This window comes from Rhinolophus ferrumequinum, chromosome 11 (assembly GCF_004115265.2).
Source record: "Rhinolophus ferrumequinum isolate MPI-CBG mRhiFer1 chromosome 11, mRhiFer1_v1.p, whole genome shotgun sequence".
Taxonomy (NCBI): domain Eukaryota; kingdom Metazoa; phylum Chordata; class Mammalia; order Chiroptera; family Rhinolophidae; genus Rhinolophus; species Rhinolophus ferrumequinum.
This window is the reverse complement of record NC_046294.1, coordinates 65,343,764-65,369,739: the sequence shown is the minus strand read 5'-3', so window position 1 is coordinate 65,369,739 and position 25,976 is coordinate 65,343,764. Positions and strand designations below refer to the sequence as shown.

At 36.6% G+C, this 25,976-nt stretch overlaps 2 protein-coding genes across 6 annotated transcripts in view; one reads left to right on the top strand and one right to left on the bottom strand.

The window, feature by feature from the left end:
* Positions 1 to 4,816: 4,816 nt before the first annotated feature.
* Positions 4,817 to 12,121, bottom strand: ANKRD49 (ankyrin repeat domain 49). Of its 2 annotated transcripts, none has more exons than XM_033121940.1 (3): positions 12,017 to 12,121; positions 8,919 to 9,274; positions 4,817 to 7,689 (listed from the first exon to the last, which is right to left on the bottom strand). In XM_033121940.1, the coding sequence occupies exons 2-3, from the start codon at positions 9,174 to 9,176 to the stop codon at positions 7,228 to 7,230; spliced, it is 720 nt and encodes a 239-aa protein (XP_032977831.1). In that variant the 5' UTR covers positions 9,177 to 9,274; positions 12,017 to 12,121; the 3' UTR covers positions 4,817 to 7,227. The 2 variants fall into 2 exon arrangements, with proteins under 2 accessions (XP_032977831.1, XP_032977832.1); XM_033121941.1 differs by lacking the exon at positions 12,017 to 12,121 and adding an exon at positions 11,771 to 12,005.
* Positions 12,122 to 12,258: 137 nt separating this feature from the next.
* The window catches only part of MRE11 (MRE11 homolog, double strand break repair nuclease), a 61,143-nt gene continuing 47,425 nt past the window's right edge, over positions 12,259 to 25,976 (top strand). The window contains exons 1-6 of one of the 4 annotated variants that reach the window (XM_033121638.1): positions 12,259 to 12,319; positions 13,085 to 13,200; positions 14,971 to 15,103; positions 20,733 to 20,893; positions 24,057 to 24,144; positions 24,919 to 25,060. In XM_033121638.1, the coding sequence (XP_032977529.1) occupies positions 13,181 to 13,200; positions 14,971 to 15,103; positions 20,733 to 20,893; positions 24,057 to 24,144; positions 24,919 to 25,060 (544 nt within the window). In that variant the 5' untranslated portion in view covers positions 12,259 to 12,319; positions 13,085 to 13,180. Of the gene's footprint in view, positions 12,374 to 13,084; positions 13,201 to 14,970; positions 15,104 to 16,713; positions 16,787 to 20,732; positions 20,894 to 24,056; positions 24,145 to 24,918; positions 25,061 to 25,976 lie in introns of those variants that run through there. The other 3 variants (XM_033121637.1, XM_033121639.1, XM_033121640.1) reach the window with 3 other exon arrangements.

Here is a 25,976-nt window from a genome sequence, read left to right as displayed (position 1 = left end):
CCAAAAAAATTAAAAATGAACAACAGAAACAGGATGACTTGTCTTTGTTTCATTTTAATTAAATGTAAAAGACCAACATATCCACTAGATGGAGGCAAAACTCAAGACTAAATTTTTTTTCGTAAAAAGTTAAAAATTATATTTAATGTAAAACATCATTGAGGTCTTTATCAAAGAAATAAAAATTTAACGTATTACTAGAGTTAATATATTACTTTGTATTACTTAATGGTATATTAGCAAAAACTAAGTAAATTTTTACATTTTGTAATTAATCCTATAGATTTTGAATACACCTACAGAAGTCATCTCAAGTCTCTTCTGCTTAGTAACAAGGCAATTGAATAAGCAATGGATGATTAAAGTTATTGTTTTTTTCTTCAGCGAAGTATTAGGTTGGTGCAAAAGTAACTGCGGTTTTTGCAATTATGTTTAACCTTTTAAACCACCATTACTTTTGCACAAACTTTTGCAATTATTTTGTTTCCTACTCTATCATTTAATGGAAAAACTGCTCCTTGAATTACAAAGGGTGTTTTACTCGGGATTTTAAAATTCCAGTGCATTGGTGAAATCTATGTTTTTGGATAACTCACTGGACTCTGCAGCCCCAACGGAGATACACCCTTAGAATTCGGTGACGAGGTCCTCATATGTCCCTACTTGCTATGGAAAATGAGAGGATGAAATTAGCGCTGGATACCTACTTTAAAAAATCAACTTTATTGAAGAATAAGTTATGTATAAAAACTGCATTCCATTTAATGAATAGAATTTAATGACTTGGGCAGGTGTAGACATCTACAAAGCTACCACCACAATCAAGATACAGAACATTTCCACCATCTCCAAAAGATTCTTTCTGCGCTTTTGCAGTCCTACTGCCATACCTGTCACCAGGCAACCATTGCTCTGCTGTCTAGAAATGAGTTAATTTTTTCCCCAAATGGATATTCAGTTGTTCCAGCACTGTTTCTTTAAGAAAATACCTCACTGAAATCTCTAACACCTTTGTCAAAAATGAATTGAGCGTTTCTATCTGGATCTACTTCTCGACCCTATTCTGTTCTATTGCTCTATATGTCTATTCAACCAATACTCCACTGTCTTGATATTGCTGTTTCACAGTTGGTTTTGAACTCAGGTTGTATAAATCACCCAACTTTATTTTTCATTTTAAAAATTGCTTTGGCTCTTATGATTTGATGGAATTTTTATTTGTTTGTGTTTTATGATATGAAAGGCAATTTATTCCTAATAGTGGTACACTTTATGCCCTCAAACAATGTCATAAATAAACGATGTAAAATAATATTAAAGAAAATGGCATTTTTTGTTATGATTATTTGATAGATTAGCTGGTGGTACATGGATATTAACATGCAAGGACACCATAGATGAAAAGCTATAATATTTGAATGTGAGCTTTCTGGAAACAGTTCATGACAATGGGTGATTTACTTAACCTCCATAAGCCCAATTTCCTCATGCGTACAATGGCATCTGCCTTACGGGGTTACTGTGAGGCTCTATGAGATAATAAACGTGAGCACCTACAGTACAGGTGACACACAGTAAGCACTCAATTGTTAGCCATGAATATTATCACAGTGGTTTGGTGTATCACATCTTGGATATACAAGAACTTTCATAAACAAGATCAGATGAGATTGCTTCATTTGTGCATTACATAAAAGATGAGTGGGGAAGGCTGATTCACAAATGTAGAATTTTTTTAAATGTAGAATATTTTTACATTATGGTTTTGACATATTTCATCTTAAAATTAATTTTTATTTTATTTCTTAATTTTTATTTTTTTTAGGAGGGCGCAGCTCACAGTGGCCCATGTGGGGATCAAACCAGCAACCTTGGTGTTATTAGCATCATGCTCTAACCAACTGAACTAACCGGCCACCCCAAGAATTAATTTTTAAAGTGAAAGTAATTGCCAAAATAAATTACACCATATTATTTTTCTATTTAAATAACTAAAAGAATTTTAGATCTGCAATGACATTAAGAGATTATCATCTATTTCCCCAGTTGTTTTATGCCTGGAACCTGTTAGCTCCCGCCCCACTTCACTCTTCTCTGACAAAAGCTGTTCGCTTTACTTATCCTTCTTTTCCAGAGCTAAAAAGCTTGTGTATCAACTTTATATCGTTTTATCCAACAATGCAATAAAAAATTTACACTTTTAATGGAGCAACCTATTAAAAATCTGGATTTGGTTATCATTTCCATTAATACCCAGAAGTTAGAATTTCTCTAAATTCATCTGATTTAAGGTGTACATTTCCTAGAGGCCAAACCTGGGAGTTTTTCTTACAAATGACACTGTGTTAAACTTTTCTTATCCTAACTGTACGTTTTAGCTCAATTTTTAAATGTGTTTAAATGATCTCATTAATAAAATACTAAAAATTTAAAATAGAATCAATGATTATGTAACTTTTGAATGTACACTGATGAATATTTGGAATCAAAGGAGAAGATGCTTTAAATAAAATTTAATTGCATGCTAATAAAACAGCTTTGAGACTAGCCAAATTATGAAATCTCTTGCCTTACTTTTGATGACATAGAGCAGGGAATGTTCGGCAATGTCTGGAGACATTTTTGGTTTTCATAAGTGCGGAAGGGAAGTGGGAGGTGCTGCTGGTGTCTAACGAGCAGAGGCCAAGAGGGCTACTAAAGATTGTGCAACGCACAGGATGCCCCACAGCAAAGAACTGTTTGGCTCTAATGTCAATAGTGTGAGAATCCCTGACATGCAATTACCTCTCCAGATGGACTCCAAAACCTCCTCACTATCTAAGGGTGAAGAATAAAATCAAAAGAATGGATGAAAGGACCCTAATATACGATTCTTCCTTTTGATTCTTCTGATAAGATTTGCCTGTCTTCAAGTAAGAAATATGCAAAAGCACATGAAAGCAAATCTGAACTCGAGTGCTTTTTGTCTGGTAAGTCTGGTATTGTCTTAGTATGATTCTCACAGCACAGCTATGTCTTGGTCCTAGAGTTGATCCCTTCAGTAAAGACATTTTCTATTTGAGTTATTAAATTTTGGTCTGGAAAACCCTGATAGGAACCTGAGTTTTCAAATAATGGTAGGCTCACTTTCTCATCTTCTTGGTTGCTAAAAATTGCCTGTTTAAGGCAGCTGTGTCTGAAAACAGAATTCTAATGAATGCTCAAGAGACAGTGCTCCTTATAAACTCACATTAATTCTCCCATGATATTTTCTTAATTTTCAAGTATTGTACATCTAGTTGAGATGAAAAACTGAACATATAATAGAAAGGGAAGGAAGGAAAAAAAATTAGGCAGCAGCTTGCTTTTAGATTTTTATAAGCTATATATTTCATTAAGCAGATTTTCTGGCCTACAAACCCTGTGCTCATGGGCATGGCAATTTATTAAATTCATAGTGAGAACTATTAGATTTACTTAAGTTTTGATTAATTCAAGTGATAAACCAAAAATGATTATTTTTGTGGTTTTATTCCATTTGCTCAGTGTTAACAAGACCTACCCTGAAAAGGGGGAAAATTTGGTATAAATTTAAAGAGAAACTCATTTGATAGGCCCTGAGAAGCTGCACATAGAGTGAGCAATAAGCCATTCTCAGTTTCAAGGTCCTGGATCCATTCTGGAAATACACGTTCACTCAGAATCTCGTATCTTTTAAATTCTTATAATTATTTGCTGAAATTCTTTTGCTTTATTTTGCTTATGTCTTGAGTTTTTTCTTCTGTTGGAGATCTTTGACACACACCTGTCAGGGGCCTTTGAAGATGGGGTAGGTGTTTTCTAGGTGTGGAGGTGTTTGGATTCTTGAAAAAAGCTCTATGCTGCATATTTTACTGGAAGTCATGAGAGGGAACTATATACAGGAATATAAAAGGGAGAGTTTGGGATCTCAAGGATCCAACTATCTAAAACAGGAAGGGCATTCCTGCTTGCAACGCTGGGCAAAGGAACCACTCAGTACCATGTTTTGAGTACCTATCATGTAATAGGTACCTTATACATATTCCTTACAAAACTGTAACAAAATAGATATTATCTCCATTTTACATGAGACACTGAGGTTATTTGCCCAAAGTCACACATGGGTGGTAATCAGGATTTGAACCCAGATGTGTCTGGCTCAGAGTTTAATGCTCTTCCTCCCTAACCATTCTGCTATGCCTCCAGGGAACGTTTCAGGTATCTGGACCTGCACTGTTCAATAGAAAAGCCATGAGTCAAACATGGCTAGTCTGAACTGATGTGCCATAAAATACATACTATATTTTGAAGACTTATACTACCGAAAACAGTAAAATATCAACAGTAATTTTTAAATATTTATCCCATGTCGAAATGAGTATTTTGGATTATGTTAAATAATATATATTATTAAAACTAATTTCACCTGTTTTTAATGTGGCTACTAGAAAACTAAAAATTACATATGTGGCTCTCATTGTTTCTTTGTGATAGTACTGATTTAGACCATTTCTACTTAGGTTCGCAGAAGTGAAATTTTAGGGCTCCAAAGGGAAATTTTTAGGAATTTCAATCATCAGTTGGCAGCACTCAATCCTTTAGTTTACTGTCTTCTGAACTTAATAAACAGAGATCTTAATCTCCCTTTAGAAAAAGCACTTCATATTACACACGTTGAATGGTCATCTGGTAATCCTATAGAGACTAGAGCATCCCATGATACTAACTACTGTAAAGGCATAAGCAGTTGTTTTGTGATCATATTTTGTACCTCCCTGAGCCAAAGCAGTTCCATAAATTCCTAGAGCCATTTCAGGTAGGGTGAAGGTGGTATATGTGGTCAGGAATCCAAAATTAATCCAGAGGTTTCATTTTGGTATTGGACATAAGTCTCAAGAGCAAGGGTTACTTCTCTGGGCCTCTTTTGATCATGATTTAGTATAGTTGGGGATGTGATAATTGGTCGATAAATGGATGTTTTCACATCCAAAGACTCTAAATCCCATCACAGTGGTAGGTTGTGGGCCAGAAAGTTCCCTGGAGAAGCATATTTAAGATTAAAAAAGCAAAGCCAACTAATTTCACGCTGGGCATAAGAATTATGATGTGTCCATTGAACAATGACAGAAAGTTACCTCTTCTTCAAGTATGTAACTTAATCATAATTAAGCCCTTGGTTGTGAAAAACGTAGATTTTTTTTTTAAGTCTTTGGGTAAAGTTTGTAGGATTAGAGACAATTTTGTTTGCAAACAGCTATTTAGCCTTCTTAAAGCAAACTGGAAAGTACAGGTAAGTAATATAGTCAAAAGCATTATTAGTAAATACTTCTGCAGACAGAAGAGTCTAGTGAATACTAAGGAAAGTAAAGGAAGCAATCTAATTTCTGTCCTCAGGGATTTCCATGCACTGGTTGAGTGTTGAGGCCTGGAAACAAGGGAGTAGTCACATCTTAGTTCCTGATCCGAAACGAGGTGGCTTCTTTGGCTCCATACTTAAGTGGGAAGCTTACATAAAATCATGGATGCAACTCATTTCCAATTAATAAAGGAGTTATTGGCTCTGCGATTTTAAGTTAATTAGGCAGTCTCAATTAGCAGTCTACTGGGATAGATGGGGTCCTATTCTACTGTCACTGTCTATCAGCTTACCTGCCATTTGGTATCACTAAATTGGGCCAGATCAAACAGAAAGTGACCTCTCACTTTCTACCAAAACTCCTGTCATTGATATTGATACCCTAAAACCTAAGCATCTCCTAGCCGGAGATCACGAAAAATTGAAGCTCTCCTAACTCTTGAGATCCTGTTTATCACAATGATTCAGTTCATATATTATTTTTAACTTTTCTGAGATGATCCCATTTTGTTCTTAGCTAAATATTGCCCCACATATTTGATTAAATAACATTCTTACTTAGTCTAGGGTGATTGGATCATAAGGGCTGGCTCAAAAGAGACAAACCTTGGTGTAACTGAAGAGCCACTGATGTAGCTCCCTTTCTCTAGTGTGTTCTTGTGTCGAAAAGTTAAGAGAAATCCTTTTGGGAATAGTCACAGAGGGGCTAGGTAGCCAACGGGAAACCACTGCTGGAGAGGCTAAGAGTAGAGATTAAATAAATGTATGCTGATGAATAAATATGTTATGGATCCAAGGAAGATGTATACAGGTAAAAAAAGAATTCATGGCCTTTTCTGTTGTTTGAAACTTTTATTTCTTTGAATACTTATATTTATGCTTTTGTCATTATCCACACTCTGGGTTTTTTAAAAAGCCTGAGCCACTTTGTGGTTTTTAGCCCTAATAATCATCCCCTCACTCGTGGAATTCCTTTTCCCTTGTCTCTTTCCCTTTGTAAAATTTGTATAAAATGAGGACCCTAGAAAAATCAATACTTCCTGTGAACTTGAGAGACTATATAAGCAGTGACCGAATCAGGAGGCTTAGGCAGGTAAAACCAGCAAGATAGTAGATACATTACGATCTCTTGGACCAAGGTATCATTGTGTTCGTATTTGAAAGGTCACGCTGACTCACCAGTAGAATAAAGATTATGTAGGTGGACCTGGGTGAGGTAGGACTGTCCATAGGATTGTGTGAATTGTGGTAGGGGAGGCAGTATACAACATTCATGGATTAAACACCCAGCTAACTACTTTCCTGAAAATGGTCTAGGTTCTAAAAGACAAACATCCGTTTTTTAACTTAGGAAGATTCAAGACGCTATGTTAGTTCTTACGGTTTAAAATGAAAGCAAATGGCTATGGTAACACAGAGGAGACAGCTGAACTGCACCAGTATATTGAAGACTTTTAAATTAAATTCTGAGTTACCTTACCTTATAAAAATACATGTCAGTATACTAAATACTTTCACAAAAATCTTTAACAAAGATTCAGGATGGGGAATATTTAAAAATACGTTTTTCTTGGATCAGCACCAAAAATATCATTAGTTTTCTGTACAACCCGTGACAGGTTTTTTAGTTAAAATTATTTCTGATAAAAATCACACACTCCACAGAAATCATTAAAGATCAACGCAAACAACTCTCAAAACACTTCTGACATCATGGTCAGGCAATTCACTTGGAAAGAATTTATATAATGAGTACCACTGAATTTTTTGTTGTAAGATGTTTGATGTCAACTTTGTATTACGGGGATTTTTCACATCTCACACAGAAGAGGCACTGGTACTTCGAAACTTAAAGAAAAGGATCAGAAGTGTTAAGACTGAGGTGAAGAATTTGTGCAGCCTTCCACAATTTCAAAGAGGTACTGATAGATACTTGTCCTCCTGGCGATATCAAATGCTGTTTCTTCCAGGTTGTTCTTCAGATCTGGTTTGATGTAGCGGTTCATCAGGAGAAGTTCCAGGGTATCTTTGCTGTCTCTGTTCCCAGCAGCGAGATGTAAGGGGGTCAGGAGGCCTTTTGTTTGGGCATTGATATCTGCGTCGTGCTGAAGCAAGAAAGAAGCTACTCTAGTATTATTCCACTTACAAGCACTGTGCAGGGGTGTCCAGCCATCCACGGTCACCGCGTGCACATCTGCTCCTTGTGCTATCAGCTCACGGACAACATTTAAGTTTCCACTGTAGGCTGCTCGATGAAGAGGGGTGTACTTATCCTCATCTCTAGTGTTCACATGAGTGGCCTTTTCAGCAAGCAGTCTCTGCACTGTCGTCAGCTGAGGAGAGAAAAAGATGTCTTTTAAAAATCCCACTCAAACTGAAAAGTACACCAAGAAAATTCAGCTGTCTAGTGGTGCTATTATAGATTTAATTAAGTTAAATAAAAACTTCCTTCTTAGCAGATGACTTTAAACTGAACGTAAGCTTTCATTTTTGGAGGGGAGAGGGCAACTGATTTAAGAATGAACAAGTTGGTGTTAAACATAAACTGTTGATTCTAAGAATGTGATTCTCTGACTATCAAACGATATATTTACTTCTTGTCCAATTAAGGCTTACTGCACAAATGCTTTAGTCCTACATGAGTAATACAGGCTATAACTGTATTTAGTATTTTGTGTCAGTTGTGACGAAAACATAGTAACAGATTGATTTTTCTGTAGTAGGAGTATCATACACATAAACACAGTGTAAAAACTTTTAAAAATAAACTTCTTTATTAGAATACAATGGTAACGAAGAAATGTACAGAGCTCAATTCCTTCTAACTAAAACAACCTTAGACACGTGTCTTCAGGAAGTGATTTTTAGTTTGATCTATGGACCTCTGGTGGGATACAGTGTGCTCGTGAGCTAAAAAGCTATCCAAAAATGCAAGACCTTTTTAGTTATGAGTTTACTAACAGACACATGGGGGAACTTAGCAAAACAAGGCAGAAGTGGCTGAGTGGAAGTAGACTTTTGATGTTAAATTCGATCATCCTACTTGCATGATCCTGGGCAAATTAATATTCCTGAATCTCAATTTCTTAATCTATAAAAAGGAAAAATATTACCAATCTTATAGGGATATATGAGGATTAAATCAATAATGTAATAAGGCATATTGTATAACTGGAATTCAATTAAAGTTAGTTCCCATCCTCCCTTTCCTGAATACTTGTCTCTACGATGATCCTAACGATTTAATATAAATGATTTAAAAATAGAGATGATTGCTTGTGGTCTTTATAGTTAATTATCCTTCAAGCCCCCCAAATACCTAATTCTTTGTAGCTTTAGATGTGCTTTCATGTACATTGCCTCATTTGATCCTCAAAAACCTGCATAAAAGAGGCAGGTATTATGGTGGCCATTTTTACTGATAAGAAAATAGAGGTTCAGAAATAGGATTTGCCCAAAGTTACAGACCATGTAGAGGTTCAGGGAGAGGTGTTCTGGCTCCAAATCTAATACTTTTCCTACAATATTATAGTTTCTTTTTTAATTGATATATTTTTTTTACCCGATTTTTTTCGGCAGCCCAAAGGAGCAATTTGCTGGGATCTTTTTCCATTTTTTTTTCTTGCAATTGATACCACTCTTCAGTTTTTTCATCTTGCTCCTCATCTTCATCAGAATTCCCTACCCAGAGACTTTGGGTTCCAGTGGGAATAAGATGTCCATGTGTTTCTAACAATTCAAGTTGGTTAAAGTGTTCAGAAAAGTCCAAGGAATTCTCTGGCTCTGGTTGTCCATCATCATTTACTTTCTCTTTTTCCATTCTTTACTACAATTCTAAATACAAAGCATTTCAAATGCCAGGGTATAAATAATCTTTTTAGAGATGAATTATGAGTGCTTTATTTTATTCATCAAGATCTGAAAACACAAACAAAAATTATTAGCAAAACAGTCATTGAAGCTTTATCAAAAGCACAGATAAGTCTCGCAAATATACACAAATAAACTCTGTCTAAACTCTTTGGTGTTTCTTGACACCCTTTATATTCACTAAATGTTGGAGCTGATAGATTTTAGTTATCTATATCTTTAACGGCCTAATATTCATTTTGTTTTGTTTTCTTCTACTAAGTCAGTGGCTATAATTGTACAGGTGTACCTCGTTTTATTGTACTTCACTTTATTGTGCTTCACAGATGTTGCATTTTTTACAAATTGAAGGCAAGACCCTCCACCAGCAAAAAGATTACAATTGGCTTTATTGTGGTGTTCTGGAACCAAACTCACAGTATCTCTGAGGTATACCTGTACTTATTTTGAATCTATTGGTTTAGATACTTTTGTATTATGCTAAGAGTGATCAATGCTTGAAGCTTTTAAATTATAATAGACAGACACATTCATGATTTTTATAAACTAGACATATAGATACAATACAGCAGAAACAAAAACTTTTAGCTCCTAAAAAACTACTTCAAAGAATCAGGGATTCTTAGAGATGGAATAGCCTCTAAAGGACATCTGTCCCAATCTCTTATCAGGACAGATATCTTTATCATGACATCTGTAATAATTATCCTTTTACTATTTTAATAATTTCAGGCTTGGAAAAATTCACTGCTTTAAAAGTGTTTCTATTCATTGATAGACGACTACAGTTCCTAAGTTAACTTCTTGTTTCGTAACTGAATTTTGGCTATCATTCACTCCTTCGTTCAACAAATGTAAGTAGAATGCCTGGTATGTGCCAGTCTCTGGGTACTGGTATTCAATAATGAACAAAGTCCATGTCTTAACCTCAAGAAGCTTACTGTCTAATTGGGGTGCCTGGCAAAGACAGGGGGATAAACACTATGATAGGGCCACGTCCAGACACAATGAGTATGCTGAAGTCATAATTAACCCAGTCCTAAAGGATCAGAGAGGGCTTCCCAAAGGAAATGCTTATTCTGCTAGGCTGCCATATTAATTTATAAACCAATATCAGCTCAGAGTTACACAGTATATTAAACTTTAACCAGAGAAAATAATAGACATTTTAAAAATACCATTTCTATTTATTGGAGTGATCACTATGTCAGGTTTACAAAAGTCTAATAACTATGTTGTACACCTGAAACTAATATATTGTACGTCAACCGTAATTGAAAAATGTACTTATAAAAATACCATTTCTCAGCCTCCCAACTATACTATTTGTTGCAATCTTACCAGTCTTGCAGAGCTCTTCTCAGATGTTACCTCTTTCATTGTCTTTCCTGATCTTCCAAATTAGATCTCTAACTTTTTTTGTGCTACATATTGTCTTATTTCTCCACTTGTTTGTTCTTGTTTTTGTTCTTGTTTTAGCCGCTTAAAAGATTATAAGTTTAAGGATAGGGACTATATTTAACATGTATTTATGTCCCACTTTCATACAGCAGGCATTCAAAAATACAAAATTAAATTTAATTAAAACCCTATCACTTGATTTTGACTGGAATGGATTCTAAGAAGTTTGAGTTAGTTATACCACGAAGAAATTTCTTTCTTTCTACTTAGTTTTGTAAGTTTAATAGTATTCAATCCTAATGCAGCATTAGATTTTACTAGTGTCAAGAGCATTAAGTTTCAGTTTATATCTATCACTCATAACTAGTACCTTCTCTGGGCTTATTACTTCATTGTAAAATGTAAGGATTTCACTAAAGAATTTCTGAGGCCTGGCCAGCTTTTCAATCTACCAGAGACACTATCAGAATTTTCTTGTTTTAACAGTTCCCACATTTTTCTTTATTCTCAAACTAGTCTCTGAATCTTGCAACACAAACGTGATCATACATCAATACATAAAACAATCCCAGTAAATAACATAAAGTTCACTCGTTAATTCTATCAAATTACAGCATAGCTCTAGGCCCCCTTTTCCTTTTTATAAAGCCTCCCTTTTTATAAGTTTTTTTTTAATTTACTGCTCCAGATACAATAAATTACATATAAAATTTTCTTGGTGAATTTGATTTACAAAGGTAAACCCAGGTCCATCTCCCTGATTCAGGATTTAAAAAGTCAATCAGGAGTCTTACTTGATGATATTCCACCGGGAAGAAATAGGGTACGTGTCTTAACTTAAAGGACCCATTCCATTTTGAAAGTGATCTAATTTGCCAACCCCTCACCAACAACTCAGGGCCAGGGAGGGCCATAAACCCCATTTTACAGGTGAAGGCGGGGGTTCCCATAGATTAAAACAACTTGCCCTAGATCAAGGAACTTCAATGGAACCGAAAGCCCAGATTTTCTAAATCAAGATGCACAGTTGTTTACTGCACCATATTTTAGTGCTGCCAGCACAAAGCAATACAGACGTACTGAACCCGAGATCCAGGGCTAAGCAGCGAAAGGCTTGTAAAACTGAGGATCCGAACGTTCTACCTCTGGGGAGTGGGAGTAAGGGAGGCCACCAGTCCCGGCCCTCCGGCAACGGCTGGTCACTTCACAGGCCCGGGCGTCGCTCCAGCGGCCTTCCAAACAGCCAGGAGCGGAGGAGCGCTTCCAGCCCTGCCTAGGACCCACGACGCAGCCGCGGCCGACAGGTAAGCCACCCCTACAGGCCCAGGAGTTCTTAGGTGGCACAACGCAACATGGAAGCGTGGTCCCGGGGAAGGAAGAGCTACCCACCTCACACAAGGGAAAATCGCCGCCGCAAACCTCGCTTCCGGGGTTCGTCCCCTCGGCCCTCAGGATTGGCTGCTGTTCGAGGGCGGAGCCTCGCTGCTGTTTTCCTTGCTCTCGCACGGCTTTCGGCAGCCAATGAAAACCGAAGAGGACTTAAAGCGTCACGTCATCAAAAAGGTATCGCGAGAGAAAGAACTGCCTTTTTCTCTCCCGCGTAATTCAGGTTCACGGCCTAGCGGGTTCTCAGAAGCGATCTCAGGTCGTGCCGTGGCTTCACTGCTCACGAATATCGCTCCTTCTTCCCCGGTAAAAGACAACCTCGGGTCCCGGTGGGGGAGCTTTGGAGAGGCTAAGTGTGAGGTAATTTAGGAATCGTACCCGCCTCCTGTATGTGCAGGAACCCGGGCGTAACCCCAGAGTGGATTGAACCTCTAGGAAGAAGGGGCCGAGTGGGCGGAGGAGGGGTGCTGGAGGATGACGCGTCTGGCTTCTAGGCGTCCAGTGATGGGGGGATATTGAGGTTTGCAATCCCCAAGAAACTGGGAATCTGGACGTGGGAATCTTTCGCGCTAGCAGCGGCTCCTCCCCAAATATGCCGGTGATTTTCACTTGTTCTATTGGCGCCTCAAGGTGTTTCTCCGCAGACCACGTGTTTCTGTTTGTTTACATTAGTTTTAAACTTGGGGCCATTCTCTTTCCAAAACAAGCCCATTCCTTTAGAAAATCTTGAGTTTGAGTGGAAGTACCTACAGGGTCGCCTCCGTGCTCCAGAGTAGCATATACAAGCACCTGAAACATTTCTGTACTTCCCGAGTTTTTGTGCTGAACCTTAATTACTGTGTGGGACCCTTTTTGCCCATTCATTTAAAGTTTCCCATAGGGCAGGGAAAAGGAAAATAGGAAGTGAGCTTAATCATAATGGTGAACCGAGAATGGCACTGAAGATGGGCTGTTTTCTATAATTTACTCTTAAAAGTATAGTAAGTGCTTAGGTGAAAATGAAACTCTTACAAAATTGACAGTCTGCTTTTTTACCATGTGTGTTTTATAATAATATAATTTTGTTTTTAGAATTTGGAATCGAGTGAGTTTTCTGACATTTCAGCGCAGAACCCAGTGGTACTTGGAGAGGAAACTGGTCCTAGAGGAGCTGGACTAATCATAGAAATGAGTCGTTCAGATGCCCTGTAAGCACCTGTCTTCTGGAATCTTCTTTGTTGCTTAGGGTTTCTAAAGGTCATCAACTATGATCACCCTAAAAGAAAAAACATTTATTAAATTAGTAAATGGAGAGCGTGACTATGAACAGAAGTGACAGTCACCAAAAGAATATTTGGAATGGTTAAAATTCATACTATAATGTTTATTACCTAAAAGATAATATACAGCTATAGATTGGGTCTTGCAGTAATTTGGTATATGTTGCTATTATATGTACGTTTATGTTCTTAGGTTTTGTCTTAAAATATTGAGCTATAAATATTCTTGAACTTTTATGACAAAATCTGAGTAGTCAAGACAAGTCTGTTGTACAGATTTTTAGAGAAGTAAATGGCTCTAGTATTGAATAAATCAGAAATGAATTTGAGTGAAATGAAAATAAATAAAAGGACAAGAAACAGTTATTTGGAAAAAGCTTTAGACTTGGAATCTTTTGCCCTGGTTTTAATTCCTTGGTTAAAATACTGTGTGACCTTGGGCAAATTAGCAATCTTCTAACCTGCTTCAGTTTCTTCATTTGTATAATTGGAATAAAAATGCCTTTCTCAGATTAATTTTGATGTTTAAATGAGAGACTCATGGGGAAATACTATATAAGTTGCTGTGGAATCATAGGGTAGTAATTTGATATGAAAGTATTCTGGTCTCTCTGTGTACCTAGCAGTCAGAACTATGTGCATATCATTTTTAAAGTTTCTGAAGATAAATCTTTTCTGGAAAAATATCTTGTAAATAAAGATTTGAATTTTGGAGATATATATGAAAGATTTTTTTTTAAGTTCAATATGGTTCCAAAAAAGTAGCCTGAGTTTTAATCCTGAGTTTTAGTCTTGTTTCTACCACTTAGTTGTGCAATAACTCATTTAATTCTCGGTGTTTAGCATTCTCATTTTTCAGAAATAATAATACCTATCTCTTTACGTGTGAGTTGATATGAGATTATAGATACAAAAATATTTTAAAGAATGTTAAAAATTACATTAAGTTTAAGAGAATATTAATAACTTACATTATTGCTTCACATGAAAATACCTTTGAATACTACCAGATTTTTTTTTTTTTTAAAGATTTTATTGGGGAAGGGGAACAGGACTTTATTGAGGAACAGTGTGTACTTCCAGGACTTTTTTTCCAAGTCAAGTTGTCCATTCAATCTTGAATACTACCAGATTTAGGTGGAATTGTAAATAATTGTTTTTGTTACTTGACCAAATTGTAAACAAAAAACTAACTTTGTACAGAGAACATAGTCAAGCAAGTGTCTTCAGGGGCCTGAATGTAAATTACTAGCTTATTAAGAAAAATTCTACTTATAAAGTAAGAGGAAGGGCTGTCTGGTTACCTCTGATTTTTTTCCTGGAAGAGTGCAAAATAGGTACATAGGAATTTTAGATATGGGGTCAAATCTGGGGTTTTTGCTGTGGAACAGAATAGGAAAACAATCAAGTTTTCAGCTCCAGGGTATAAATGAGTATATAAAACTGGTTGTAACAAGGCTGTACATTTTTGAAGTAGTCACAGACCTTTTAAAAACTCATCTACATTTGTTCTGTATTGAATTAGTGGTAGGCAGACTATGTGACGTTAAAGAGCTGTTAAATACTTGATATTTTCAGAGTTAAGACTAGAAAAGTGGCTTTACTTCATAACTGTTGTTATTTATTTTATAAAGTTAGGTTTCAATTTGCTTGAACATCTTTTTAATATATTGAAACATTTCTTGTTTTTTAATACAGTGATGATGAAAATACATTTAAAATCTTAGTGGCAACGGACATTCATTTGGGATTTATGGAGAAAGATGCAGTCAGAGGAAACGACACATTTGCCACACTTGATGAAATTTTAAGACTTGCCCAGCAAAATGAAGTGAGTTTGGTTTACATTTTTACAGTTTCTACAGCGTTCCCTTACTTAGCGGTCTTTTTTTCCTCTCTTAAAATTAGAGGTTTGTTTTATAGGCTCATGTTACCTGCTTAAATATCAATATACTAAAAACTCAAAGCAGGTCTTGTGTGCTTTGTGCCCTTAATTCAAGTAGGAGCTACTTTTGTAAATAGTCTAAAAAAATTTACAAATATATATGGGGTGTTTTCTGAGTGCAGGATCCTGTGGCAGTTTCTGTTTGAAATATAAAGATGACTGTCATAGTTTCTATTTTCAAAGAACAGTTTGTGGACCGGTATGTGAGATAAGACAACTGTCCAAAATGCTCAGAGGCAATGTCATTTGTGATACGAGCCATAAGAAAATTATAAACAGCCTTTCCTGGGAGTTTCGAGGTGGAAGAGATCATATTTAGATGAGGATAGTGAGATGAGTTTAATCTTGGACATTGAAGGCTTTTGGTAGGTGAAGAAGATAGAGAATGTACATTTCACAGGAAGCAGGAGGAAGCCCTCAGAAGTGTGTGTTAGGGAAACAGCAAGTCTGTTTGGCTCACTGGGAGACCATGTTTTAGAAAGTATGCTGGAAGACTAGAAATGTGGTTTGAGCTGCATTAATAAGAGCTTCAAGTGCTTGATTGAGGAGTTTATACTCCCATCTCCTTCTGGCGATGGAGTGTAGCCTGAGTTGGAGACCACTTTGAGGCTTTTTCTAAGTTGTAGCATGGGGTGGAAAAGTGGAAGTGAATGCAAGAAATATTCCCAAAGTAGGATTTGCCTACTTTGGTTAGTTGTAGGTGTAGGGATGAGGGAAAAGGGGATGGCAGTGACTCTGAAGTTTGTTAAGTTTGGGTGAATGGTGGTAGCAATGATAGAAATAGGTTCTAAATAAGGAAGGGGGGCGGGGAGCAGCCGGGAGCTCCTGGGTTCTGAATGCCCAGTTCCCAGAGCTGTTTGAAAATCGCGCCATGGCAGATCCAGCGGGTGCTTGAGGATACAGACACTGAGAAACACGTACAGGCGTGTCGTGGTCAGGCAGCTGCTGCGCTTGATTTTTTTTAAACGCAGCCGCAGGTGCTCCTCACTAGTGATTTCCTGCCCTGCATTTTTTTTACTTCACATGGCAGGAGCTTCACTATGTCATCGACAATGACACTAAAACCAGTATAATTTTTAATGCTTACGTGGGAATCTTGCACAGTTTTCCTGAATCGTATTTTAACACTACCTGTGTTTTCCAGTGTTGCTCCTTCATTGTGCCACGTTGCTCACTCAGGAAGTGGGTGTTGTGGAAATGAACCCCACCCAAATAAGGACACCCAGAGACCACTGTAGCACGGGGTTCACCCACCATCCCTTGTGTTTGGTAGAGACTGTAAGGCAGGCAGGGAATGGGGCGATTTATAGTGAAAATAGGAAGGTTCTCATTGGAGGTTATGGGCTGGGGGCAAAAAAGAGAAACACAGTCGTTAGCCAACCGTGTGGGCTTGTTACCATAGAGGTTATGGGTCAGAGTTCCACCGTCATGTAATCTGGCTTTCGTCTCTCTGAATATTCATTGCCTACGTGTTTCTACGTCTGTCTTGTCTCCAGATAGCTCCCTGACCATGGGTCGAGCTTGATGAGAGTCCAAGGGCATTCCAGGCAAAGGCTTTGAGTTCATGCTGTAAGTTCCTTTGCAGGTAGAGTTGTGCTAACCACTTATACTCACAACAGCAAGGGTCCAAGTGCAGATTTACTTTTGACGTCAGCCATGCCGTTTCTGTTTTTATAAAAATATAAATCTGATTGGGAGTAAACCAGAATCCGTTGTTATTAACGTTGTAAACTGGGTTCCCAAACCCAGTTCCGTAGTAGGGCAGGGAGCATTTTCCCCCACCAACAATTTTCATACACCAGCAAGGTCTCAACTCAATCCTGACGCCATCTACCCAGAGATGGCATCAGATTTCACAGATTAAGGGTTTAGTCCTACAAGACACATTCTTCAGATGGCGGCCCAGGCTCTGTGCTTCTCACCAGCTGGATATAGATTGGCGGTTCCAATGACCCTCTCCAACTCAGAATACCATTTGTAAGCCCATGTTGTTACCTGCACTTCTGACCCACTGGCTATAAATCAGAGGTTCCCACACCCCCTCCTTGGGTTCAGTTAATTTGCTATATCAGAGAAACGTGTTACTTGGCTAGATCACTGGTTTACTGTAAAAGGACAAAAATAAATAAATAAAAATAAATACGGAAGAGGGACTTCTTTATGAATTCTGATGTAGACTATTTGAGTTGGGAGATTCCAATAGGATGTTCAAGGAAACATTCCAGCAGGCAGTTGAAATGTCAGTGCCAGAGAGAGCTGGGGTAAACGTAAATGCTGGTGACTTGCAATTAATATCTTCAACTTTGACTTTTTCCTCAGAGTTCTAATCAGTTTATCTACAAGTCCTTTGGTTTTTCCTCCTGAAAATATATGGAACGTTTCCACTACTCCATTTTCATGCCTACAAACTTAGTGCAAAACTTTTATCATATTTTGCTGGACCGCAGTAGCTCCGCCTTGGTCTTTCAACGGCCATCCTTTCCCCCTACATCTGTTCAGTATAGCAGCTAAAGTGAACTTTTAGAATCATAAATCGGATCACATCACTGCTGCTTAAAATCTTGCAAGTGGCCTTCACTGAATCGAAAATGAAATTGAAACTACAAGGCTCAACTTGATCTGGTCCCTGCTAGGATACTTCATCTCCTTACAACTCTGTCTGGTTCTCTCTGCTGACAGCGTCTTGATCTTGGCAGGCTTGGCTTCTCGGTGCAAGTTTGATCTTTCTGGTGAGGTCTTCCCTGATCTCTCCACTCTTTTATCACATTACTCTGTTTATTTTTTCATAGCACCATCTGAAATAATTGGTTGAATTGCTTAACGTTTATTATCTGTTTTTTCCACTAGAAGATAAATAAACTCCATAAGAGTGAAAAATCTTTTCTGTTTGCTCATGCTGTGTCCTAGTACCTAGAAGGGATCTAGCAAGCAGTAGGTTCTCATATATTTGATAATGAATGAGGGAATGTTTAGAATTATTTCCTTTTAAGATGGATTCCTCTTTCCCTGAGGGCAGACAAACTTGCAGCCAAAGGAGGTCTGTTTCCTGCCAGAGAATCCTGTGTCCTTTCTTTTCTAACTCTTAAGTGCTAAAATATTTCTTTCCCTGAGCATCAGCTTTTTTTTCCTCCTCTGTCCTTTCCTTCTATTTCCTCTTGTTTCCCTTCCCCACATCCCTCAATGTTAACTGCCCCCACCCCAGCCCTCTGATGGTACTTCCAGATACATAGTATTGTATTTACTTCTTGTCTTCTCCCTGACTTTTTAAGCCCTCTATTTGTGGGCCTATGCCACCTAACCAGTTTATTTCTACTCCTTAGTTCTTTTTTTCTTTAACTTTTAATTTTGAAACAGTGTCAATCCTACAAAACTGTTACAAGAATAGTACAAAGGATTCCTTGCTTTTCACCCAGATATTCCTATATTTTACCACATTTGCTTTATGCTTCCTCTTTACACACACACACACATACACACACACAGATTTTCTGAACCATTTGAGAGTAAATCACATGTATAACAACCGTGTACTTATCAAAACCAGGAAATTAATATTGAGTCAATGCTATCCTGTAATTTTAAGATGTTATCGATCGTCTCAGTAATGGCATAGCAATCTGGGGCAGATGGGTAATAATCAAGTCCCTATCTAGGATTACATTCTGCGTTTGGTTGTCATGTCTCTTGTAATCTGGTACATTTCCTCAGTCTGCCTTTGTCTTTCATGACTGACATTGGTGAAGAGCACAGGCTAGTTATTTTGTAGAATATTCTTCAGTTGAATATGTCTGGCATTTCTTTATGATTAGATTCACTTTGGGCAGGAATAACCACTAAAGCACGTTGTGTCCTTCTCAGTGTTCCCTGGAGTCACAAACCAGTTTTTAAAATATTTAAAAAAAATTTTTACTTGTGGTAAAATACGCATAACAAAATTTATCATCTTAACCATTTTTAAGTGTATACTTCAGTAGCATTAAGCACATTCACATCGTCGTGTACCCAATCTCCAGAGCTTTTTCATTTTGGCAAAAGTGAAACTACCATTTAAACAACTATTCCTTACGTCTTCCTCCTAAAATTATTTTTAATTTGTTTTGTTTTGTTCTATACTGTTGATTACTGTCATTTTCTTCTTTTACTTAAATCGTGTTCATTTTTGAAGACCTAGCTGAAATTCCACGTTTTTATTAAAGCTTCTCTGACTGCTGTAGGAGTGGAAAACTTTCCCGTTCTTCCTGTTTAGGTTCTTTGACTGGTCTGATAATTAAATTGACATGAGACAGATTAACAAGAGAAAACAAATTTCATATATACGAGAGCCCCGTAAAAATATCAGACTCCCTAGTAGTCAGGTAATTGAGGCTTATGTGCCATCCTGAGCTGAAGGAGAAGAGGGTTGGTTGTCTGGGACTCTAAAGGGGAGGAAGGCACAGGAAGATGGGATGAGCAAATGTTCGGTAAACAAGATCTGCCATACAGGTAAGTTATCTCTGATAATAGCTCCTTCCAGTATAGGCTACCTATCGAAATGCTTTTAGGCAGTTCAGGGAGAGGTAAAACCGTTTTTCCTGAGTCTGCTGGGTCTTAACTGTCTTCAGCTCAAAACAATCACACACGCCAAAGTGGCACATTTTGTGGGGGAGTATTCTGCTCCCCCTCACTGCTGTAGCCCACATCAAGTTTCTTTAGGTAGATTATACACTTCTTGAAAGCGGTGGACTTTTTTTCTGTATGATCTTCGTCCTCCTCTCTGGTTGCTTCTATAATGTTCTTCCTCAAATCTGACTTACCCTTCGTAGTGCAACTCAGTTGCCACCGTGTGTCAGCACATCCCTCCCAGACTCACTATCCTCAGACAAATTTTCTCCCCCCTTAGTTAGAATTCTTTGTAATGTCATCTCTGCTCCTGGTTTGTTCATATATCCATTCTAGTGCACGTCAGAGCCTGACTTATTTTCAGATGCGTAACAGGTTGTCTCCCATTAGATTTTGGACATTTTTTAGAATAGGGATTGTATTTTATTCATCATTGTATCCTCAGGGTAGTATAGGGTATTGCACATCGTCAGTGTTTCATGAGGGCAGGGACAACATCTATTTTGTAGATTGCTATTTCTTCAGCTGCCAGTGCCCATGGGAAGTCTAAATAATTGATGAATGAATTGAATGTATAATTTGGATTGAATTGGCTACCTCTCTCTAGGTTCTGTTAAAGTGCTAAGTTTATGTTTGATTTGGTTGACAAAAAAAGAAATAACGATCACTTTGGGTTGCATGAATCAGAGTCTTGGTATAATAATTTGAAGATGGCTTTTTGAAGGTGGGCTAGGAACTTAAGTTGGAGTCAGATTAATTACCAGATTGGAATGGAATGTCCTTTAAATGAATAAAATTTTAAACTTCCATATATAATAGTATCATATATGATATTTTGTTCTATCTCTTTCATCTATAGTTTAAAAACTTTTAACTATAAAACATATTAATTTTAATACTATTTTCTGTTGATTAGGTGGACTTTATTTTGTTAGGTGGTGACCTTTTTCATGAAAATAAGCCTTCAAGAAAAACACTACATACCAGCCTTGAGTTATTAAGAAAATATTGCATGGGTGATCGTCCTGTACAGTTTGAAATTATCAGCGATCAGTCAGTCAACTTTGGTTTTAGTAAGTAAGTATTGTTAAGTGCTGACATGAATATTTCCTTGTGTATAATATTGTCTAAGACATAAACATTTTAACTATTAGTCCTTTTATAAGCTATTTTCATAGTAAATGTAGTTCTTTGAATTTTCTGTACATCTTTATATTAATTTGTATTAACCTAGTAATGGTGGGACTGTGTATCTTCTCAAATTTTTATTGTATGTTTTGGTATCCTCTTCTGTTCATGCTTTGTCCATTTTAAAAATTGGAATTTCTCTATATTGCTACTGACTTTGCCAAAGTTATTTATATATTCTAGATACTAAACCTTTGTCAGGTATGTATTTTTTTTCCCGATCAGTGGATTATCTTTTGACTTTTGTTGTATCTTTTTGTTTATGGTGACTTTTGTTGACTGAAATATTTAATTTTGATATAGTCAAATGTGGTGTTCTTTTTTTAAAAAAAAAAAAGATTTGTGCTTTTGGGACTTATTTACGATAGCCATCTAGAACCCCATGTCATAAAGATACTCTCATTTTTTTCCTCAAACGCTGTATTAGGTAGGGATACCGCATTGCAGTTGAAATGGTCTGTTAGTCGTCTTCAGCCTATGCCAGTTTCTCTCTCTTTCCTTGTCTTTCATGACCCGGATACTTTTGAAGTGTACTGGTCAGGTATTTTACAGAATGGCCCTCAATTTGGGTTTTTCTCATGATTTGACTAGGATTATGGGTTTTGGGGGAAGAATATTCCACAGGGGCCACGTGCTCTTCTCACAGCATGTCAGGGGTACATGTTATTGACATGGCTTATCACTGGCGAGGTTAACCTCCATCTCTTCGTTAGGGTGGTGTCTGCCAGGTTTCTCCGCTGTCAAGTTACTATTTTTCCCTTTCTATATATACACTGTTTGTTAGAAGGGAGTCGCTAAGTCCAGCCTGCACTCAAAGGGGGAATTACGTTCCATTTCCAACAGAGAGGAAGGAGTGTCAAAGAATTTATAGCCACGGTTAAAACTGCTGTAACTATTAGCTTGGTGCGAAAGCAATTGTGGTTTTTCAATTATTTTTTAACCCTTTAAACCACAATTACTTTTGCACCACCTAATAGTAAATATTTTGGGGGAGATATTTTGAGGCTTTGCAACTGTTCTGTTTTCTCCTTAAAGTTTGTCCACTAATTTTAGCATTCGTGAGTGGCTCTTGCCTACAGTAATTATAATTGTGCTATTCTAATGGTGATTTTCTATGTCCCACATTCTTTCTACATGTATTGATTGGAATTCTTCTGTAAGGAAGATTTGTCCCTCGTCCCCCATTTGTTTATTTATGCAATTGTCTGTGTCTATGTACAGTTTGTTTACATCCGTATGAACTCATTGTTTATGTCATTTTTTCCCCTTTGAGTTATAGTTTAATACTGTTGTAATCTGTTCTGTTGCTCAAATGAATTGTACCAGCTTTAGCCATTGGGTGTTCTTTAGATTGGCTCCTGTAAACTTTTTACATACCCACAATCCAGAAGAAACCTCAATATATATAGGAATTTAGTATTTGGTAAAGGTGGCAATCTCATATCTCCACGAAAAATACGGATTATTCAATAAAAGTACTAGAAGAAACTGTTAATCATTTTTTGAACATCTAGATGTGGAAAAGGCTTTTCTAAGTGTGACATATACTAGGAGCCTTAAAAGAAAAGATTGGTAATTTTGTCTTTGTAAAAGTAAATTTCTGCATGGCAGAAACTGCCCAAAGCAAAGTCAAAAGGCAGTTCAACCAGGAGGAATATTTGCAACTAATTGCAAATTAGTATCTGATGTCCCCAGTAGATTAATAGTTCTTTCAAGTTAATAAAAATATCCATGAGTAAATTTAAAAAATAGGGAAAGAATGTGGACATGGTTCACAGAAAAGGAAATAAAGTGGCATTTAAACATATTAAAAGAATATGAAAGATAGAAAATGAAGCTCATTCATAAGAATAATACAAAATGAAGTATACTGAAGTACTTTGCTATCAGATTGGCACAGGTGAGTGATTCACAGTTCTGGTGCACATTATAGTTACTTAGGAACATTAAAAATAATACTTATGCCCAGTCTCCAGGCCAGTTAATCTTTCTGAGTGCTTCATGGGCATTGGTAATTTCTTAAAAGGTGACTAGATAACTCTAACATGCGCTAGCATTTAGAACCACTGGCATAGATTTGAAAGCTTGATAAAGTATTATGTGAGTGGAATAAGGGGAGACTGTCTCTCTTATGCATTGCCATTGTATTGTGTGTAAATTTGTATAACCTCTATGGAAGGAAATTGGCAATAACTTGGCAATAACTATCCAAATTTATATCTGCACAGGTATCCTTTGACCTAACAATTCCCTTCTAGACATTTTCCTATCCTCTTAAAAGGGCAGCTGTGTATGCAATTACTCACTGGCGCCTTATTTGTAAAACATAACTGGAAATGGTCTAAATATCCATTGGTAGATAACTACTTAAACGCATTATAATAAACAATACAGTGGAGTCCTGTCCCGCCCAGAAAAGCACAAGGAAACTAACTATGCCCTGATGCAGAATGATTTCTAAAAGTATGTTAAATGATGAGAGCAGGGTATAGTAATTTATATCCTGCTATCATTTGTGTAAGAAGGAAGAAGATGTATTCATTTACTTGTACGGGTATGAGATAATTTTGCAAAGGTACACTAGAAACTGCTAACATTTGCCCTGAGAAGAGGAGCTAGATGACGAGGGACAGGAGTGGGTGGGAGATGAAGTTGCAGAGCTGGAGTTTTTAGTTTGGTCTATTGGATTCCAAAGTGGATGTGTTTCTTGCCCTCCCCTTTCTACAAATAAAAAACCTTGTTTTCAAAGGCTTTTTTAAAATCCTGAAAACCTTTTAACTTCCCATTGATTAGATATACCACTCTTTCAGACAATACGCAGCATCTTTTATTGTTGGGTTTTCTTTAATACAGTGTAGTACTTCAACATATTTGACTTGAATTGAATTGTTGCCTATGATTTAATTTCTTTTAAAGCTCCAAACTATTGGTCATTTGCCAACTTAGATCATCCAGTTTGTCTACAATTGCATTAATTTTTTGGAGGAAGATCCTGGGGGGAAATAGCTTTTGTCTCTTTACAGAAGCTTTAATTACTTTTTTTTTTTTTAAGGTTTCCATGGGTGAACTACCAAGATACCAATCTCAACATTTCGATTCCAGTGTTCAGTATTCATGGCAATCATGATGATCCCACAGGGGTAATTTTTGGATTCTTACAGTTTGTTAAAACTGTAGAAATGCTCGATTTATTTTGTCTGTGAAAAGCCAAGTTTTAGTCAAATTGAGTCAAAAAGTCAAATTGACTTTTTATCATTTATATAAGCTTCTGTAGTGCTTTTTAGATAATTTTTAAAAATCTGGAATACTAATTGGTGTGTGAGGTATGCTTTTATTTCATTAGTGCTGAGGTTAAAAATAAGTAACCAGGAGTAGGCGTAAACACCTAACATTTTGTAATGTTTTGCAGTTTACCAAGTATTCTTGTCTCTCATCTCTTAAAAGCTTATCTGTAGGAAATGCTTTTTTCATAAACAGTTTTAAATCTAAATTAGATCATCTTGTTACCTATTTGATACAGAAGTAGTAGTGGAGGTCCTAAACTGAAAATATGTTTGTTTTATCTGTTCATTAATATTATAAATCGCTAGTTATCTATTCTTTTGCCCCCCACATCTTAAGAAGTCTGCCTAATACTACAGAGCACTGATTTCATGGCTAGTTTTTGTCAGTGGCCAAGATAGCATAAGTTTTAAAGAAATGTTAACTTTGCATTTAGCATGTAATTCCAATTACAGTAGGCAATTTGTAATAGAAAAAAAGTAGCAAATGCTTTTAGAATTGTAATTTTGTTTTGAGAAGACACTGTCCTAATTTTGCAACTAGCTGTAGACTATACTTTAATAGGTAATAATATGATATGCAGATAACATTGTTAAATATGCATTAATATTTTTTGAAAATATTTTGCATAGGCAGATGCGCTTTGCGCCTTGGATATCTTAAGTTGTGCTGGATTCGTAAATCACTTTGGACGTTCAGTGTCTGTGGAGAAGATAGACATTAGTCCGGTTTTGCTTCAAAAAGGAAGCACAAAAATTGCTCTATATGGTTTAGGTAAGATGGTTTTATTTTAGTATTTATGTCAGTAAATATTTAATTGTTTAAGCAGCTGACAAATTCTGGCGTTAACTTTGTTGCTATTTGGAAAAAGTGGGTCAAATCTAATCATCCCTTATGAGTGACATCCCTTATGAGTGTACCAAAAAAATGATAGGTTTTGGTAGAAATTTTTTAGTATTTAATAAGGACCAGTAGCCCTTGATACTTGTTTTTAATAGCAGTTTTCGTGAAAACATATTTTTTCTTTAGTATCTACTTATTATTTATTTTTTCTTTCTTTTAGGCTCAGATATAGAATCCTGAATGTTAGAATTATAGAGTAACTATAAAAACTGCATTTTGATACCTTGGAAGTCTTTGAAAGGTCTAGGGCTTAACTGCCCACTGCAGTAATCACTAGCCTCATGGATTATGAGCACTTGAAACGTGGCTCATCGAAACTGAGATAATGCTAGAAGTGTAAAATACACATCAGATTTCAAAGACTTTGAAAAATGTAAAATACCATATTAATATATTGAGTTAAATAAATTAATTTTACCTGTTTCTCTTTGTTTTAATGTGGCTACTAGAAAATTTAAAATTACTTATTTGGCCTGAATTAGTGGCTCACATATTTTTTAATAGACAGTCTTAGTCTAGAGCTGTCATCTATAATGCTCAGGAGATTTGCTTTTATCAACTTGACTGTCTTCAATTTATGTGGTGTCCAGTAGGTAAAAGCCTGTTTGCTTGGCTTTATTCCATGTGAAAGAAAGATCAAAGACTTTGTAGAGTGAGAGTCCATTGTGTCTTCCTTGGATTCAGTTTAGCTTGATATTTTATTTGTTTTATGACTAAAATAGCTTTTTTGTTTTTACTGTGTATAGAGTATTATAAAAATTATATTTCATGTTAAATCAATCTTAAA